This window comes from Embiotoca jacksoni, unplaced genomic scaffold (genome assembly GCF_022577435.1).
Source record: "Embiotoca jacksoni isolate LCO1_2020_lvr unplaced genomic scaffold, fEmbJac1.0.p SCAF_4, whole genome shotgun sequence".
Taxonomy (NCBI): domain Eukaryota; kingdom Metazoa; phylum Chordata; class Actinopteri; family Embiotocidae; genus Embiotoca; species Embiotoca jacksoni.
The window spans coordinates 19,051,291-19,070,685 of record NW_027185392.1 but is presented as its reverse complement, the minus strand read 5'-3'; the positions used below and the strand labels follow the sequence as shown (position 1 = coordinate 19,070,685).

The window sequence follows — 19,395 nt, the reverse complement described above, 5'->3', positions numbered from 1 at the left end:
GGGGCGCACAGACTTCTTCAACAATAGCGCTCATTGAAGTGGAGGAGGCGAGTACTTAAACGATCTGGGGGAAGTGGGAGGTACAGTGGAGCGCGCGGCCGTACGCGTCCCCGAGACAGGCTGCACCTGCAAAAAATATCCACAGCGGGAAAGATGGTCCACTTCAGAGATGTCTGAAGCATTTCTGTGTAAACATCTGCATTTTTGGAGCTGTTCCCTAAAACTCCAGTAGCAGCTAATCAACTTAAAGCTGCACTGATGCATCATTATTATTATTATTATTATTATTATTATTATTATTGTTATTGTTATTGTTATTGTTATTATTATTATTATTATTATTATTATTATTATTATTATTATTATTATTATTATCTAGCCTATATTATTTTATGATCGATGATATGGCAAACGTTCAGTTGCCGGTCCTTCCAACTGGCAGTATTTGGAGTTGGGTTTCTGGTTTTCTATTCTTCTCTCTATCTCTTGTAATATGAAAGCATTGATCAGAGCAGTTGTATTGGGTGAGAACACTTACCATTCAAACTCCAGTGATAAATCTCTTTCCCCCTCCATGCAAACGGCGGACTGAGAGTGTAATTCCTAATCAACCACAGGAAATGACCTTATAACACGAGAGTTCATACAAGGAGACGGATGTTGATATATGAGAGCCAGCACTAGGCTTCATTTTACTTCATTCTTAACTAGAATGAACACAAAAGGACATTTACAACAAATAACACATAGTTGTCATGTTTAGACTGTTGGGTTAGTTTCCACTGCAGCGAGTGTGATTTGTCTGTCCACAAGCTCTTAACTGTTAACAGTGAACCCATACATGCTTTTTTTTTGCAACTGGTTAAATGTGCTCACTTGTTCTGTGTGATCCTAAATGATTCTATGGTAAACGAACATTGGTATGAATCCTGCACCTGTCAGCAACAAAGTAAACTGTTGGAAAGACAATAATAGGCTGCCATAACTGTTCATCTGAATTGATCACCACCTCAGTGTTCTAATAAAGTGCCGGCCCTGTTACTACCTGCCATTAACATGCGACCTGGGTGATCCAATCACAAGTAAACAGCTCTAAGTACGTCAGTTCACATCTGGCATTATCATGAGTGACCACTTGTGATCTGATCTCACTTTCTCTCTTTCTCGACGTGCAAAAAAACCTGTGAACATGTGCAGAAACGTGAGGAGAGAGGAGATGAAGCAACAGGCATTTAATGAAAGGAGACCTCGCTTGCTTGCTGTGTCATTTGAATGAGCAGTCTATTACAAATTTATGACATAGCTCACGTTTGTAAATGTGCAAACACTGTTCAGTGAGTTTGTAATTCACAACCTGAACCATCAGATGGGACCCGATCATGTATGCGTGGGACAGATTACTTAATTGTTACAGCAGGTTTGAGAGGGTTGGGGTCTGCACTGCGGTGGATATATGAACTGTGTGAGGGGGAAGTGACTCTTCCACCACTGAGGGTCTGATGTGTCAGAAATTACAGACAAGGTAAACTAAAAGAAAAAAACTAGACCTAGAGGAGGCTTTGAGGAAAAAAATCATCACATGCAGCCTGAGTTTTTAATCACTAAACACCTGTTTTATTACCACCAATTTGCAACTGAATCTCTCGTGCTTTCTGTGCAGTTCAGCTGTCCATAGCAGAATTTCACAGGATATTTTTTTCTATCGGTGTCTGTTGCTTATTCGGAGGACGTCAGTTGAGTAGGTGGTCCTTCAGTGTGGCCCAGGATGCATTTGCATTCACACTGCTAGAAGAATGTGACCATTGACCACCTCCTAATGTGATCTAAGGCTCTATACGCGTCCTGGGTGAGTTCACACCTGTACTTTTAGCTGACCACTTGTGATCCGATCACCCTGGATGGATGTTAATGCCGGGGGCCTATAGGGCCACGGGTTCAATCTCCATGCAGAGTCAATGTTCCCTGTTGAAGTGAACTCAGGAGCTTCAAACAGTGAAACTGCTGACTCATTGTTAGCAGCTCTAAAATCATTCAAATCCACAAAATACACATCCCACAGATAATGAGCATCAGTAATGATAACGGAGGAAAGTGCAACACAAATCCTTCTCGTTTTTCACGTGCTTTTCTCTTTTGAACGTTTCAGCGCCGACCATTTCACCAAAGTTCACCCACCTGTCACATTTCTTTTTATTTACACTTCAGTCTCCAGGTTTGCATTTCCATTTTAAGCATGTGTATTTATACAAAGTCTTGGGAAAGTTGCTGCAAGGTGCGCCACTAACCAAATACTTCCGCCCGTCACCTCAGCTGTAAATGAGCTGTGGACGGCGACACTAAATTCAAGTGTGGGGCTGTGCTGCGTGTACAGGAACACACTGAAACCTGAAACCTCCTGTCATTTTCACAGGCCCTCCACCTGCATGGCAAAATTAGTTTAACAGCATCACTGACTGTGAAGGATATCTACGAGTGTCACTCACACACAAAACACGGCTAGACAGATGTTAAAAATCAGATGAAAAACCAAACAAACACATGTTTAATTACAGCATTTAAATACATACATGGTACATACAGTATATGTGCAGCAGCACCATCCTACAACACAGATGCATACACACATAAACACGCTGTCTGTGATCTGCCGGAGTCTAAAATGAGACGGTCAGTCAGACAAGCCAGGACATGCATGAGCACCGTCCAGATGAAATCCTGTTTCCAACTATGAGTCACACGCCACAAAAACCCAACGAGTGTGCTCACAGTTTGCCAAAGACATGCTAATAGTATCTTTGTGATTTTGACTTTTATTCTCGTGATACAGTGAGGTGAACAGCATGTTTGCAATAACTAACATTGAACTTTGAGGGAAATCTGGTGGCACACTAACAAAACCAGGAAGTATACATTTAAAAAAAAAACAAAAAAAAACAGGCATGTTTGTATCTGATCACCTCAGTTTCAGCCTTCATCTACTGAACGTGGCCTCAACTCTCATCAAGGTCAGCTCAACAGCGGGATCAATCCCATTGAAGAGCTGCTTTGTATTAGGTGTGTGTGTGTGTGTGTGTGTGTGTGTGTGTGTGTGTGTGTGTGTGTGTGTGTGTGTGTGTGTGTGTGTGTGTGTGTACTTGCAAGGCTGAGAAAGAGGAACAGATTTTGACAGGAGTGCGAGAAAGCAAACACAGCAGCTCAGATCCTTCACAGCTATGTTTGATCTGCTGTTTTACAATAAAACACTAAAGTGGGATTTTCTCATGGGAAGAAATTGATTCGCCAAAACGAACACCCTTATTGTAACGTTTAAGCAAAAGGAATAAATAAATCACAAAAGATATGGATTTGTAGTTCTCTGTCACTCGTTGGCTGTGTAAAACAGGTTGTAAGAAAAGTATTCCGGGATCAAATTCACAGAAACATGAATGGTTATCTAAAGTGTTTGTAATATTCTTCGCGGCTGGTTAGACATTTCGTAGCTGGGTGAGGTTGTGCTGTGATGTTTCCTACATCCATAAAGGGTCCAACTGAACTGTTAATGGACATACAAGACACGCAACAACATTTCTATCCCCAAACAGTGTAATAGTGCAGTACAAAGTGGTGTGTAATAGGCTAAGTGTGGCTCCTGCTGTGCGAGCACCGGAGGAGGGCTGTAGTCGGGTACAAAGTGGGAGTGTTTCAGTGTTTATGTGATTCACACAGCTGGGGCTATGGAAGGCTTGACCCTTCACAGACCTCCCCAACACAGCGGAAATGACTTCTGTCCATGTAAGACCCTCGCTTTTGTCCTTCAGTCCCTCCCCAACTCCCAAACTCCTCAACTTGTAGCTTTAGAGGAATGTAAATAAGACAGGAAGACGAGGCAGATGAAGCAGAGGGAGTGTTAATGTGTGTGTTGCATACTGTACAGTAGGCAGCATGCCTGTATGTGTGTTGATGTGTGTGCATAAGAGCCAGTCTGCACGTGGTTGTGTGCTACACATAGCTGCCCGTACAGTGTGTTTTACAACATTGCCTACATTGGTAAAGTTCCTTTAATGAGGGCTGGTGCACAGATTGTGTCTCAGGGAACAATTGTTGCGGCAAAGAGGAAAACATGAAATAACACGAAGGAATTCAGGCCTGGAGTTACTCTCCCCATGGGAGGCAGTGAGACTGGGTTTGGTCCTGAGCCAGGAACACTAAAGAAAGACCAGCGTCCATACTTTTTTTTTGTATTCCCGTTTCTTGTAACTGCTCTTTGAGACTGCCTCTTCCTGATTTTGTGGGAATTCCAACGGTTTTTATTTTCATGATACTCGTTTTTTTTTCTTCCTCACTGTGCTTTTTCTTTCTCCATATCAATGTGTCACCTTTCCTGTATGTGTGTGTGTGTGTGTGTGTGTGTGTGTGTGTGTGTGTGTGTGTGTGTGTGTGTGTGTGTGTGTGTGTGTGTGTGTGTGTGTGTGTGTGTGTGTGTGTGTGTGTGTGTGTGTGCTCTGGCCCAGACTCGGGTATATTAATAGAACTTTTCTTTGCTGATGATGAAATTGCCACCTGTACCCTATCACACACACACACACACACACACACACACACACACACACACACACACACACACACACACACACACACACACACACACACACGTGCAGAAACACATGTACCAGGCCAGAGAGGGGCCGAGAGGTGGTTGTGTGTGTGTGTGTGTGTGTGTGTGTGTGTGTGTGTGTGTGTGTGTGTGTGTGTGTGTGTGTGTGTGTGTGTGTGCGTGCGTGTGCGTGTGTGTGCGTGCACGCGTGCGCAGTATGGAGGGCAGCTCTCCAGTAATATTGCCTAAGCTGTATTTCAAGACATTTAAAAGCAATGGGTATATTTTATAAGTACTCATTTTGTACTGATCTTTAGTCCATGTATTTTCAGATTTCAGGATTGACAATTGAAATGAAAGGGAATTTATCCATCTTCGGGTTCAGTGTTCATTGTCACTTTTACAGGGATCCAGAAACCCTTCCTGTCCAGCATTCCTGTTTCTTGTGTGCAGTCTGGACAACTCGACGTGTCACTGGCTGAGCTATAGAAGTAAAGAGAATGGCAGTAAGGAAATGTTTTTTTTGCATGCAAAATTATTGTGAGTTAGTATCTTAATGAATGCTAGTAGCACTCAAAATATGCCACATGCAGACTGGGTGGCAGTCTGATATCACATCAAAGTGTCTATTACACGCATGTTGGACCAGGGTTGAAGGAGGAGGTCGTGTGACAAAGAACAAAGAGAGGTAAAGTCCACAGAAGGACTTAAACTGGCTATCTCATGGGGAAGTGTGCACTGCCTACAAAACACAGGACTTTGACAGCAAAACCTGGAATTTACATCTTAAGGACCATAATTAAAAGCACTGAAGTTACAAATAGGGAATGATCTTGGTTTCAGTTAGATGTTAATGTAATAATATGTTTGTCAAAACACTGTTAAGGTTTTTCAGTATAGTGTAAGTACTTTGAGTTACCTTTTTTTAAAGCATTCAAAGGACAAGACAGAAGTCTGCACAGTATTGTTTTAAGATTTTAAAGTATCTTTCTTGTTTTTGTTTTTACCGTAAATTATATAAAACAAGGTCCAAGTCGTATTGTCAATAAAGAGACTCAGTTCAAAAAAACCCATTAAGATGTATCACTATTTGAGAGTGCTGCAGCTTTAAAGCTGGCACCCATTTCCATGACAGTGGTCATTACTGGAGAGCCTCTAGGGTCTCTATTCCTCTTTGTCTTTTCTCCGGGGAGACCAGGTTTCACACTTAATTACAGATGAAACACATGTCGTGCAGGTGGTAGGAATTTAGTGCTTGTGGGCACTTTAGCAGGACATGCTTTCTGATGTGGAAGGTCTGAAGTCTTCTTCCTTATTGCAGCACCCGGCTGCTGGTGTAACTTTATTCTAATCAAAACAGGAGTGCTGCTTTGAGAGGAGAAAGAGGCAGAGGGAGGGAGAATGTGAGGAAGAGGAGATAGAGAGAGGAGATAGAAATGGAGGCAAGAGTGATCTAAAAGTGACGGTCGAGAAAACAGAGGAAGAGAAGAAGGTAAAGAGGAAGACAGAGTGAGATTCAGTGATGGACAGTGAGAGGGTAGAAGGGAGGAGAACATACAACGGGGGAGGATGGGGGGGCGGGGGGGGGTACAGTCATGGGAACCCGTTTTTGGTCGCCTCTCCAGACTCTGCAGTTGTTAGTCTTGTCAGTGTTGTTGTTTTGTTTTCACATGGCCCTCAACCTCGCTGCTTCGGACCACAAACAGATGTTAATGACGTTTCTCCCGGCCGTTACTACTCAGAGTAATCAGCTGGTAATGGACTGTGGTGGGACGGTTTGTGAGGACGGACGCCATTGTAGAAGAAACAAAATTGAAACACAAAAACATTCAGGAAAAATGATCCACAGATGATTCACTTTCAAACTGACCAACAGATTAAATAAATCAGTGTGTATTACAGCAAAGATTGAATAGAAGTCCCGTGTATGTCAATATTTACGTCTGAACACCAGTTCCAGTCTACCACCCATATAAAAGTCAGAGCTGAGAGTCTGTTTGGTAACAGGGGGAGTTCAGTTCCATTCATCCTGCTTATGGTCACAATCATCATACAAAACATAATATTCAACAGTTCTTAAATAGTCTAGTGCATTATAATAATAAATGGGTGAAATATTAAAGACAAGCCAGATACATCTGTCTCAGTGAGGTGTTGGGTTATCACCACGAGATACGACAGCTTCACTGCTCCTTAGCTTTGATTCCCTTAAAGGATGATTCCGGTTTATTTCAACCTGGCGTTTATTATTAATGGTTGTATTTTCAGTCTGACCTGATATTAAAGGGGAAAGTTACCGTGACCCGTAGTGCCACATTCATGGGAAATATGACAGGTTGAAATGAGCTGTGATTATCATTTTATTCTGCAAGTATGTGGAAGTTCACTGCTGTAGAGTGGAGGGCAGGAGCACTTTCTTAAAGATGGTCCTTTATTTGGTGTTTAGATGATGGAGGTGGAGAGCACAGTCTAATATGTCACTCTAGGTTTTCCCATAGGTGACATAAGATCTGTGACTGTGAAGTGATTATGATTTTCCTCTCTTTTTATCCAATTCTTCCCTTTTGTATAAAACCAAAATCGTTACCAAAAGAAAAAAAATAACACAAGCAGGAAAAAAAACGATATCGTTATTAACGATAAGAACTAATGAAAAGTGAATACAATAAATCTGGCTTGGAGTTAAAGAGCAGACATGAAGGTATCACTTGTCAGATCCAATGATGTATAGGTGACATGTCTGTTCTGACAGCACAGATTTTGGTTTATGTGAGAAATCAGTCTAATCCCAAATTGTTTCCAATGGTGGACGAGCACCCAGTATGGCCGCTCTGCTGCTATTGGTGTGTGAGTGCATGAATAGATGGAATAAATTGTAAAGCAGATTGTAGACTGCTAAAGTAAAAAGGCACATTATAAAGGCAGATCATTCATCATTTAGTCTTGTGTTCGGTGTTATGGCTGAGCAGCAGAGCCACCGGACATACTGAAGCTGCTGCACATAAGCTCAAGCTTTAAGGACCCCCTGAAAACGGCATGCATAAAGACATCAGGTGGAGACTGTTGACAGTAAAAACACATAAGAAAGTTAGAGAAATACTTTACTCTCCTTTTCCTTGATACCATTTTACAGCTCTGCTCACAATGTCCTGTTCATAACTGCCTGACAACAGACAAGGCAAATGTTTCCATGGTGAAAATACAGTCAGCTATGAATCAACTGGAGGCACTAATGGTGGGAACGCACAAGCATAAATCCACCTTTATCTGCTCGTACTACCACTGCAACTAATGCTATTCCTAATAACTCTTCTGATGTAACTTTTTCTCTGTTGATGCTGTAAAGAATATCACAATTATTGTTTTTCTGGTGCATATTTACCCATTATTTTAGAAAGATATGCTTTTGGCAGTCTGCTCGAGTGATGCCCTGGAACAATCAAAGCCTCAGGTTCACAACATTTGAATGAATGAACACAACTGGAACAAATAAAACAGGTTTTGCGATTGAAGGGGGAGGTTGGGGAGGTTGGGGAGGTGGAGGAGATGTAGGAGTATAGGAGCAATGTGGTGAGCACAGAGCATGCAATGAATGAATGAACCCTGCCTCCATTATGAAGTGTGGGACAGAAAGGGCCTCGTGACTCTAACTGACTCTGTGCATGCTGCGAAGCTCCAGCTACTAAAGTCACTACCATTATATTGCGAGTGCTAATTGTCAGTCATTGCAGTAGCTACTATCATTGTGAGGTTATCACTCCCGCAACATCTGCAGCGGAGCAGCCCGAACAGCTGTTTGCTGTTTGTAAAACGAGAGAATGCTGGAGAAAACATCAGGACGTCGGGCCATGTGTGCCGTTATGCAAGCTTGTTTGATTCGGTGTACATACAACATATACGTCCACTTGTGACATGTCTGTGTGTGTTTTTGTTTGTGTCTGCATGCGTTGCGTCAGGGGAGCGGGCCGCGGCGGGAGGCCTCCGGCAGCCGGTGGTTCTCACAGCCCACAGAGTGACTCTTTGACAGGGATCGTGAGAACCTGAGTGGCAGGGGTCCTCGTGGTGAGGAGGGATTTGGCAAAATGTAAAGAGCAGAAAAACAGCAGTGTTCATCAAAGTCGACAGCATGATGTAATGCGAGGGAGGCATTTGACCAGGCAGCTCAAATCTGAACACATTTTTATGACTCCTTCCTATCATACTCACCGCCAGTTGGGCATCTTCAGTTTTTTTCAGGATTATTTCTCCGTACATAAAGTACATGTGTAAATCAGTCTTCTCACTGCAGCAATGAAGATGTCAAATATCCACTTTGATTTGACGGCCCCAAAATTAGCTAATCAACAAAATGACAATAAATAATCAACAATAATTTTCCATCATTTAGATACATTACATTGTTTTGCCAGCAAAAATGTTCAACTTTTGCAGGAACTTTTCCGAAATGTGAGTTTGAGCTGCTGTTGCATCATTTTTCCAATATGAGCATCATTGAGTAGAGCTGTTGGTCTGATAAAACGAGCTGTTTGAGCTCTTGGTGTGCATTTATTATCTCATATTTTAGAGATGACATAATTCATTTGCAATCAAAGACGGCAACAAATTGATTGATAGTGATGCTAAACTTAGTCATAGTCAGCTAATCACTGCTGGACAGATTTACGTTCTCCTTGAGTTTTCTAAACAACATGTGAACCGTCTTGTTGCTCCGGGTCCCTCCTCTCTTCTTGACCCACGACTGGAACCAGCTGAATTTCTCTACGTTCCCACACCTGTCGTCTTTCTCTTCGCTGCTCTTGTTTGTATCTCTCTGGTCATCAAAAGACACTAACTCCTCACTGTCTCGTCCCCTCTGTCCTTCATCTCAAACTGGCAAGTCCCTCATGTCAGTCTGTGAGATTATTTATGGGCTGGTGAATGGAGAGAGATAGTACGAGACCCAGAGCTTGGCCTTTACCCTCCCACTGTCTGCTAGCACTAAATCACTACAAAGTCTGGCTTACTTGTGTGTGTGTGTGTGTGTGTGTGTGTGTGTGTGTGTGTGTGTGTGTGTGTGTGTGTGTGTGTGTGTGTGTGTGTGTGTGTGTGTGCGCGCGCATTTGTGTGTGTGTGCTTGCGTTTGAGGGAGTGAACAAAGAACAAAGCATTGTGTATTTCTTATGTTTCGACTTCAGATGTGCTTTGCTGGTGTTATAGTACCTGCACAAGTAGCTACATCAAATGATAGATTGTAACCCAATTCAGACACTAAACTTGATAATATTTCATTATAAGAATGTATGTGAACTTAAGACCTGTGTCATCAAGTTTGCCGGCATTGCCCACTGATGGTTTGTCAGTGGTACACCTGTACCTGGTAGCTATCTTGATTCTAAACTTTATGATTGAAACTACCTGAAATGTTTATACAAATAAATATATTACTTTTAGATCAGTAGAAATACTACTACGTTTTTTTGGGCCACTTAGAGGCATTGGAATAAACTGTAAACACAACATTACGTCAGCCGATAAAATTGTTGTAGTGATACGTGAACATTTACCAACAGTATTTATACATCCAGCGGACACGCAGCAACATTAGCATTCGTTAGGAGTTTTGTTTATGGCCTCCTGACAAATGATAAGGCCAGTATTCTCTCTACTGTTAACTCTGTTTTTAACCTGGTATCAAAAAGCCAAAGCATGTAATACACCCATCAGTCCACTAGGGGGTGCTGTGTCAGTGTTGTGTGTTTCACCTGAAAAGTTATGTGCCTTTAGGTTTCGATACCAAAAATCATCTGGTTACGTTTGGAGAACGATCATGATTTGAGTTAGAATACGGGATTTTACGTAAGTAGCGTTACATATGATGTATGTAAGTGACTTAATGTACGTTTAGGAAGTTAAATATGTCACTTTAAGTAAAAGAAATCCACTTTTACTTTTGATTTCTTCACAGATTCATTCACTGGTCTCGGTGTTTGTTCCATCTAATGCCCCCCAGTCTATTCCCCACTTGGACGTGTCACCCTTTGTACTTCATCACTTGACCTTTTCTTCAACTCTGGTCATACATGTTACTTTTCATGCCTAAGCGAAGCAGATCGTAACACTGACGCGGTCTCCCCTCGTGGACAAATGACTGTATTACATTTTTGTCAGGCTGCTGTTTTAAGACTCCATGCCATGATGGAGTTGAGAGTGAACAGTGAGCTACGTCAGCAGCAGATTCAGATTTTTATTCTGTCACATTTTTTTCACATTGTCATCTCACATCTTTATTTTGAAACTATCTCTCATAACAGCTTTAAAGTTGTGTAGCCAAACAAATGTGCTTTACTTCGCTTGACCACTGCGACTGTTTTTGATCATGAAGTAGCGTGAAGCACTTTTAAGATTGTCAATCTGCATTTCACCAATGATGAAGATGCACTTGTTGTTAAGCTGTTCTCGTGTTTAATTCTCATAGAAACCTGCATCCTTTTGGGCCTCGACGCAATGGTGGTGTCCACGCCTTCAGGGTACATATAGGGATGGATGTTTGAGGTGCTGTGTGTGTGTGTGTGTGTGTGTGTGTGTGTGTGTGTGTGTGTGTGTGTGTGTGTGTGTGTGTGTGTGTGTGTGTGTGTGTGTGTGTGTGTGTGTGGACAAACCAGGACCAGCTGAAGTTTACGACCCTGTAGTGCAGCCTGTTTGTTCAGGGTGACAGAGAGGACAGCCGGTCTGCAGGGGGCAGCGGAGGGGAGGGGTTACATTACAGCAGCACCTGGTCTGTGAGCAAAACTGGAGAGTATTTGTATACATGTTGCGCTTTAAATTGTTTGTGAGCTGGTGTGACAATTAACCTGTGTGTAACGCTGACTGGGGCAGAAGTTTAAATTAAAATGTACATCGGGGCCACGATTGTCATCTTTGAGTTTGACTTTCTACCAACCTAAACCTTTAAATCTGCTAAGAAATGTTTTCACTTTATGAAAAACCATACAAGTCTTTCTTTTAAGACAGGGAAAGGAACATAACATGCCCTCCTTTACTGGCTGCACAGACACAGACATGCGCGCACACACATACACGTATATTCCATACAATAAATAATACAGGAATCCATCAACTCCATCCTCTGTGACAGCATCAAAGGAAGGGAAGAAGATAAGCAATTTCCTCTGCTGGGTGTGTGTACAAATTGGAAAGTCTGGGTAGTCTCCGTGAGGGTTTGTGTTTATACCTGAAACAGCGAGACAATAAATGGGCCTGGTAACACACTTGCAGCAGACGCACACCCAAACAAAATGTCTAGTGGGTAGAGACAGGAAGTAGATGAAGAAATATATACGTCTGTAAAAAGAAAGAAAGAACGACCTGCTGGTTGAGCAAGGGGCAACTCTTTAGAAGTGTGGGCTCAACACAGTCCGAAGTGCTTCACTATAAAAGGGTACAAAAGCAACATGCTAAACTCCAGACTGTCCATGAAATACACACTGAACTGCATTAACGGCATTCATACAAGACATTTATTTACCAGGTTTAAAATGTTTCTTTTGTACAATAGATCGAGCCAACAGTGATTTTGCCACAAAGCCAACCACTGAGCTGGAATTTAGCCGTTAGATGAAACCAATAAATCATCTGTATGGTACCCAGGGCTTGAGTTTTCAGCCTTGTGATTTTGGCAGATCAAGGCCAGCAGGGCCTTGACAGAGAGAAAAGTTCAAGGAGTGGCAGTGGTGAAAGAAATATTCAGATCCTGTACTCCATTATAGGGGAAATTTCTGAGTGGAAGAGTGGTCCTGTTCTCCTGAGCGCCATGTTGCACCGTAATGTTTGTACAGTTGCTCAAAACTGACGAAACAGAAACTGACTTTAGAGAGGGTACTTTGTTTTTTTTTGTGACTTTTGTGGCTACTGTAGATTCTCCGCATGCTTGGAAAGGAAGGGTGAAAGGGGAGGTGTTTAGGTTGTTGTAATCTGAAACCCCATCTTATGCCACTAAATCCTACACACTGCTCCTTTAAGTAAAAGTGAGCAGCAAAAGGTTGTGGAAGTAATGTAGTAAAAGTACCAGTTTGGTCCCTCTGACTGATATAGTCGACTGCTTCAAACCTGGCACAAACTTTCACTTTGACTCAAGGATAACTGATTTGAATTTAGTTGAAGGTCAAAGGTCACTGTGACCTCACAAAACACACTTGTGGCCATAATTAAAGAATTCATATGCTGGTTATCCCAAAATTTCCCACAAATTTCTAATAGAATAAAGTGAATGAGGGATGACTTTTTATATCCAGCAAAGGTCAAAGGTCAGCTTCAGTCTTCATGAAATATAAGAGTCTAGACAGACATGGGTGTAAACTGCAACTTGACTGGTTGGTGGGACATACAAACACAAGTGGGTAATTCTACTTCTTTTTGACATTTCATGCAGTGTGCACTCGGAGGTGTGGACTCACAGTCAGTCAAGAACCGTCACCTCAGTCATTCTGTATAACATTATTTCATGCTGGATTTTGCCAGTGTGGGCAAAAGGTGCTCTTTTTTTTTTTTCCCCTCACAACCCTGTTTTCCTTTACTGCCTCTACTGAGCTGTGCTAAATCTGACTATGATGGTTGTAAAACTACTGAATAAGTACAGTTAATAGAAGAAAACATTTACATTTAGGATTTTTTTTTTTCAAAGCAAGTTTTCTCAGCTAAAATTGTCAAAACTGAAATACAGAGTAAATATGTTAAAGTATCTGTGCCAGTGTGATGAACGTTATTCATACAACATGACTAAATGCTCTTCAAAAGTGTTTTACCATACTGCAAACAGAAAATTATTATTTCCTAATTTCGCTGAAATTAGTCATTGCTGGTGGGAGCTGCATCAGCAGCTTGTAAATGTTCTCTATGTTAGCCTGCCCTCTTCTGGAAGCACGGCAAACTACAACTGTACAGAAACTTGATTTCAGCATAAAAGAGCTTAATTTTACAAATTAAAAGCACTTACTTGCGATCCCGGCCAATGAATTTATATCTTGATGCTGTCAATGATGCTACAGTACTCTCCATAGAACATTTTGAAAATATATTTAGTTATATTACAGTCCATCACAGCTTACATTTACAATCATAATTACATAACCGGACTCAAAGTAAACCCAGTTCTAACTTTAAAACCGGGTGTCAACCTTCCAACAGTCCTTTAAAGTAGTTCTGCCAATCATCTCAGCAGTGAGGCGGATAGCTTCAGAGATCAGTCTTCCTCATTTCAGAGAAATGATGGCGGAGGTCAGAGAAGAATGGCCCAACTGGTTCAAGCTGACCGAAAGGCGACAGGAACTCAAATATAGACTGGTTACATCCAAGGTATTTTTTTTATTTTATTGTACTCTATTAATCCCCGAGGGGAAATTCTTTTGCTACAGCAGCATCCCGAGGGGGAGCTGCTGCAACAGGCTGCCACGACCGCGGTGCCAACTGACCTGAGGTGCATGTTTTTGGGTGATGGGAGGAAGCCGGAGAACCCGGAGAGAACCCACGCAAGCACAGGGAGAACATGCAAGCTCCGCACAGAAAGGCCCAGGACCGGATTCAAACCCGGAACCTTTTTGCTGTGAGGCGACAATGCTAACCACTGCACCACCGTGCCCCCCCTGCAGAAGATGCATCTCTGAATGGACAACACGTCAACCCTAAAAGCAGACGGGCTACAGCAGCAGAAGATTACACCAAGTGACACTCTAGTCAGCTAAGAGGAGGAAAGTAAGTCTGCGACGGGTTCGGGAACAGGAAACTTTTACAATGGAAGATTGGAACAATGTTGCCTTGACTGATGAGTCTGGATTTCTGCTGTGACATTCGATGGTAAGGTCAGAGTTTGGCCTAAACAAGACAAAATCGTGGATCCATCCTGCCCTGTATCAACAACACAGGCTCCTGGTGGTGTAACAATATGGAGGATGCTTTCTTGGCACACTTGGGCCCCTTGGTACCATCATTTAAACACCTGATTCTACCTGAACATTGCTGCTGACGACGTCCGTTCCTCTACGTCCACAGTGCCCCCATCCTCTAAAGGCTACTTTCAACAGGATAACATGTCATGTCCCAAAGTTCAGCTACTTCCACAGTCACCAGAGCTCAATCCGATGGAGCACCTTTAGAATGTGGTTGAACAGGAAGTTGCCTCCAAATCTGCAGCAACTATGTGATGCTATCGTGTCAGTGTGGACCAAAATCTCAGAGGAATGTTTCCAGCACCTTGTTGAATCTCTGCCACGAAGAATTAAAGCAGTTCTGAAGGAAAAAGGGGGTTCAACCAGGGGGGAGAAATAGTGTACCTAATACAGTGGCTAGTGAGAATACATTCACATATTCCTTTATTCATTAAAGCAGTACAATAAACAGTCCAAACTTGTTTTACCTTGTTCTATTAAGTGTACAGTAAATTCGCTGGATTGTTTTACCTGTGATAAAAAGTGTAACAGTCTTTTGAAAACTTGTTTGAAATGTACATTATTCATTTTGACTTCCAAATATGTTTCGGACTCTCATGCAAAACTGACATTTGAACCTAAATATTCCAGCATGCAGAATACGATTATGTTCAACATGTGTTGGTGCAGACTAGCGGCCTTCAGAAGAACAGGTGCATACAGACTGGTGTTGACAGGAAGTGGTACAACTTCCTGCTCTTATTTTGACAACTTGTAACATTCTTTATCCAACCAGGTGCTTACATTTTGCCGGCAAACAAATACAAAATATGTTCAAATTTACATTGTTTTCACAATTTGTCAGATTCAGTTTCGCTTCCACGATCCAAATGTAAATAAAAGGTTCATCCCAACACCAAAAAGTCTGAATGCCGTCTTGGTAGTTCAGCACTGAGCTCCCTGTCTGATCGTCTCCCAGTAACTCGTCATCTGCGAGATGCCCGTTGTCATCACGGCGATCCCTTTTGAAAGGCTGCAGCTGCTCAGAGGATGTGCGGGGGTGACAATAAACATGGTTGTCTCAGGAGGATCAGTGGGAGAAATGCCCAGGCGTTTCAGACACATGCCCAGGTAGGCGTCTTCGATGTAGATGGGCTTGATCTGAGGCGAGACTCCCAAGATCTTCCCAGGCAGGTCCAGAGACATGACGTAGGCCATGCCCAGAGGATATGGAGGGTACTCTGGCTCAGCGATCACGTTTCTCGGCATGTAGAACTTGATAAAAGGGTTTCTTAGAACCGGGCTGTGCCACCAAACCAAACCGGTCATATAGTTTTGTTTTGCTGTGCTCGGATCCACTAATAGTTTTACCAAATTCTGGACATGGAGCAAGACATCCGAGTCAATCTTCATGACAAAGGAAGCCTTGACACAGTGCTCTGCCAGCCACTCCAGCATGACCATGGTCTTGATGGTCAGATTGTGGTAGCTGTCCTGAAAGTTACTCTGAATCAGGTCGTGGTGCTGCTGATTCTCCCGTTTGAGCTTCTCCTGCTGCTGCTCAGCATCAGCTCCTCCAGGTAGTCCCACTATAAAGATGGTCTCTACCAGTTTACCCAGAACCAGTTTCTCATTTCCCCACGTCTTCCTGATGGCGTCCCGAGTTGCGGCGTCACTGGGTGCAATAGGAACCATCAGGATCAGGAAAGGAGTCGTGCTCTTACACGTTGGCGTGTCATCCATGATGAATTTGTAGTTTCGTGGGTAGGCCACATGGTACGGTCCAGGATCCTCCCAATGTGGTTCTGCTAATGGTGATAATGATGATGTTTGGGATTTTGGGTTAACTAAAGCATCCCTTTCAACACCGAGGTAGATGTTGAAGACATCTACATCAACACCGAGGTAGATGAGTACGACTGTCGCAGCTGCCAGGATGCAGATAAAGATGTGTTTCAGGTGTTTCCTCCTGGTGTCCATTAAAACTGCACAAAAAAAGAAACTCATGTCATCTCATAATAGGAGAACATTCTCAGCCCATATAATTATTATAAAAACAGCAACTCACAATTCAACAAAAATTGTAGAAACATTGTAACCAGGGGTGCAGCGCTATTTGTTGAAGTATCGGAGAGCGGCTGAGACGCACTCACAAGTCTACACGCAGGCGTGTGTAGGTGGCTTAAGTTGTGGCTTGTTTCTAAGGATGTGGAACCAGTGTGGAGGAAAACTTGCATACAACAGTCAATAAAGTAGCCTAAAATCAAAAGTGTAATCCTGCTTCTTTAAACAGTTGTTCTGGACTACTCATCTGAAGTGTGATTGTCTGATTTCACTCACAGCAGGTTCCTGTAAATGTTTCACAATAAAAGCAGAGGAAGAAATAAAGGGGTTCTGTCTCGTGAAACTAAATAGGGCTTTTAATTTGATAAAATATACAGGAAGTGCCGGGTTTGTATTTACGTGTAACGCCATCATGTTAAGAGGGTAGATGGCAGCGGATCAAAACAGGGCATTGAGTTGTGAATCAATCAATAAACCATAACTGTCAATATGATCTCTTTGACCATTCCATTTGTTTTATTGGCACTTTTGCCTGATAGGGATGATTCGATTTGCAAGCACTTAAAAAAATGATATCAAATTCAACTGAATCAAGAGTACTGTAAACATGTCATTTCCTCATTTGGAGATCAAAAGGAGGCGGGACGTCATTCCAGTGCGTGCCAGCAGCAGACACCTATAGTTGTAGTAAAAGCTTCCCTGCTCCATATTGGCATTTCCTTTGATTACTTGTACCGGTACAAACGTGTGTTAAACTGCGTACTGTGCATATATACATAAGCAATACATACCTGTAAATATGGATGACAGTGTAGCTTATGTTACTCCAGCCAGCAAAAATCATGCGAATAAACGTCTGAATCAAAAAAAATAAAAATAATAACAAGACAAAAAAGACAGTGAACCGGCCACCAAAAGAAGAAAATTCGGCGTTGTCATTAAAAAAAAAAAAAAAAAGATGAATCCGTGCCCACGGTGTTGTCGATTTTCAAATATCTAACACATATTATCTCCATAATTTCTAGCAGCCGAGGTTACTCTGTCGTGAAACTTCCGTGTAAGTCCAATAGGAAAGTCTGTATCAACAAGCCAAAGTAAACGCGATCCGCTTACAAGAACAGCTTCTTCCAGTCTACGGAAGTTATTCAAGTGTTTGTTTCTTCGCATTCAACCTTGTGTTGTGAAAAAAAAAAAAAAAAAAAAAGTCAAACTTGTGTGATCAAGTTTTGTCTCTTCGCCCCGGTGTTTGCTAAATGAAGAGCGATTCACGGAGCGTCGGTGGGACGGAGCTCTGACCTCCGCACGGGGAAACAGACACTCACCCCACAATCGGCTTGTTCACGTCGATCTTTTAAAAACGTTTCTTTTCTCCGTTGTCTTTTCTCTCCTATTGATCAACTTCCGGGAGACCAGTGAGCTTATTAACAACAAGTCCGATCCACAACGGACCCTGCAGGTACCCTGCTGAGACCGTCAGCTCACCTGAGACTAAGCACCGCCCACGAGAACCACTTCCTTGTTGCCATGCCTGTCACAGCGTCACCCGAACACAGGTACACAAACCTGCCCACACTTCCTTCATGAAACTCTCACGACCCCGAATACAGTCACATTTGATTGACAAATGAATCAATCAATTTAATAAGAGCCAAAACAAAACGAAAATTCTGAATTTCACGCAACAAATAGAAAGAAAGAGGAATAGCTATTAGTTGCAGTGCATCCACTCATATTGAATATTAAATCTGTTAAAAGTAACTTTTGTATACAGCTACCAAACATTTTAACTGCTGATCAATCAAAGTTAGACCCTTAACTACAGAGCTCAGTTATGCAAGAAATTTGTATAAATGGCTGTAAATATAGACATCAGAGGAATTAAAAAATATTGTTTGCTGATGTACAAATCCTGCACTTCACTAAATAGAACTAATTTAAGTATTCAGGAATGCTCAATTTTGTCAATCCCTATTGTTTCAAAGAACGTTAGTCCTATTAAAAGTTTATTGTAATTTTGTATTCCTTCCTGTAGCAATTTCCCCTTTTTCCACGTGTACTGCTCTGAGTGAAATACCTTTGTAATTAATAATTACTTTTCATTAATGTTTGTTTGCATAGTTTGTAGTTTACACACTATTAATAATTTACCAATACTTAAAGGCATCTGCGATGATGTGAAAAAGTAAGTCCATCACGGAAAGTGTTGATTATTTTCAACGTATTTGTCCTCTCTGCTATTGAAGTGTGTGGTATCATCATGCCAAGACCCAAAGACCTCACTAGGTCCTTCAGAATTTTTTTTTTTTTTTTTGAGAATGTCTGTGTGCGTTTTTAAAACAATTATTTAAAATTATTTGAAATAAATCATTCCATTGTAAGAAAAATGCATTTACAAGAAGCATAGATTTCAGACGACTGCCAATTTGTCCAAGACTGACTGCCTCAGCAAATTCTGTCCTCGAGCAGACTATTTGGTGACAACAGAAGTCTAAGAACCCCAAAATTTCATTATAGGATCTGCAGGTAACTCTTGCAGCTGTTTTTGTACAAGTGTGTGTGTCAGCAATCAGGGAAACAGGGTTGGGGGTGGGGGGGGGGGGTTTCTGTAAAAAAAAAAAAAAGAATGTTAGAGCAAAACTACAGTTTGTCAATAAGCAAAGATCGGGCCTTTTAGATTAATACACTCTGGACCGACAAATCAGAGATAAAGTTGTGTTGCCTTAGTAACATTTGAAATGTTTGGCACCGACCAAAATCCTCTTTTCAGCAGAAGAACCTCAGCTGGAGACACTTTTTCTAGGTTATATCATAATCCTCGGTGGATCATTGAAGGGAAGCACTTGTGTTTAGGATTTGTCT

At 42.0% G+C, this 19,395-nt stretch overlaps 1 protein-coding gene across 2 annotated transcripts; it reads right to left on the bottom strand.

The window, feature by feature from the left end:
- Nucleotides 1-14,867: 14,867 nt before the first annotated feature.
- On the bottom strand, nucleotides 14,868-18,008 carry LOC138209003 (beta-1,3-galactosyltransferase 5-like). Of its 2 annotated transcripts, none has more exons than XM_069167303.1 (2): nucleotides 17,328-18,008; nucleotides 14,868-16,457 (listed from the first exon to the last, which is right to left on the bottom strand). In XM_069167303.1, the coding sequence occupies exon 2, from the start codon at nucleotides 16,450-16,452 to the stop codon at nucleotides 15,418-15,420; it is 1,035 nt and encodes a 344-aa protein (XP_069023404.1). In that variant the 5' UTR covers nucleotides 16,453-16,457; nucleotides 17,328-18,008; the 3' UTR covers nucleotides 14,868-15,417. The 2 variants fall into 2 exon arrangements, with proteins under 2 accessions (XP_069023404.1, XP_069023407.1); XM_069167306.1 differs by having other exon boundaries at nucleotides 17,859-18,008.
- Nucleotides 18,009-19,395: the final 1,387 nt, after the last annotated feature.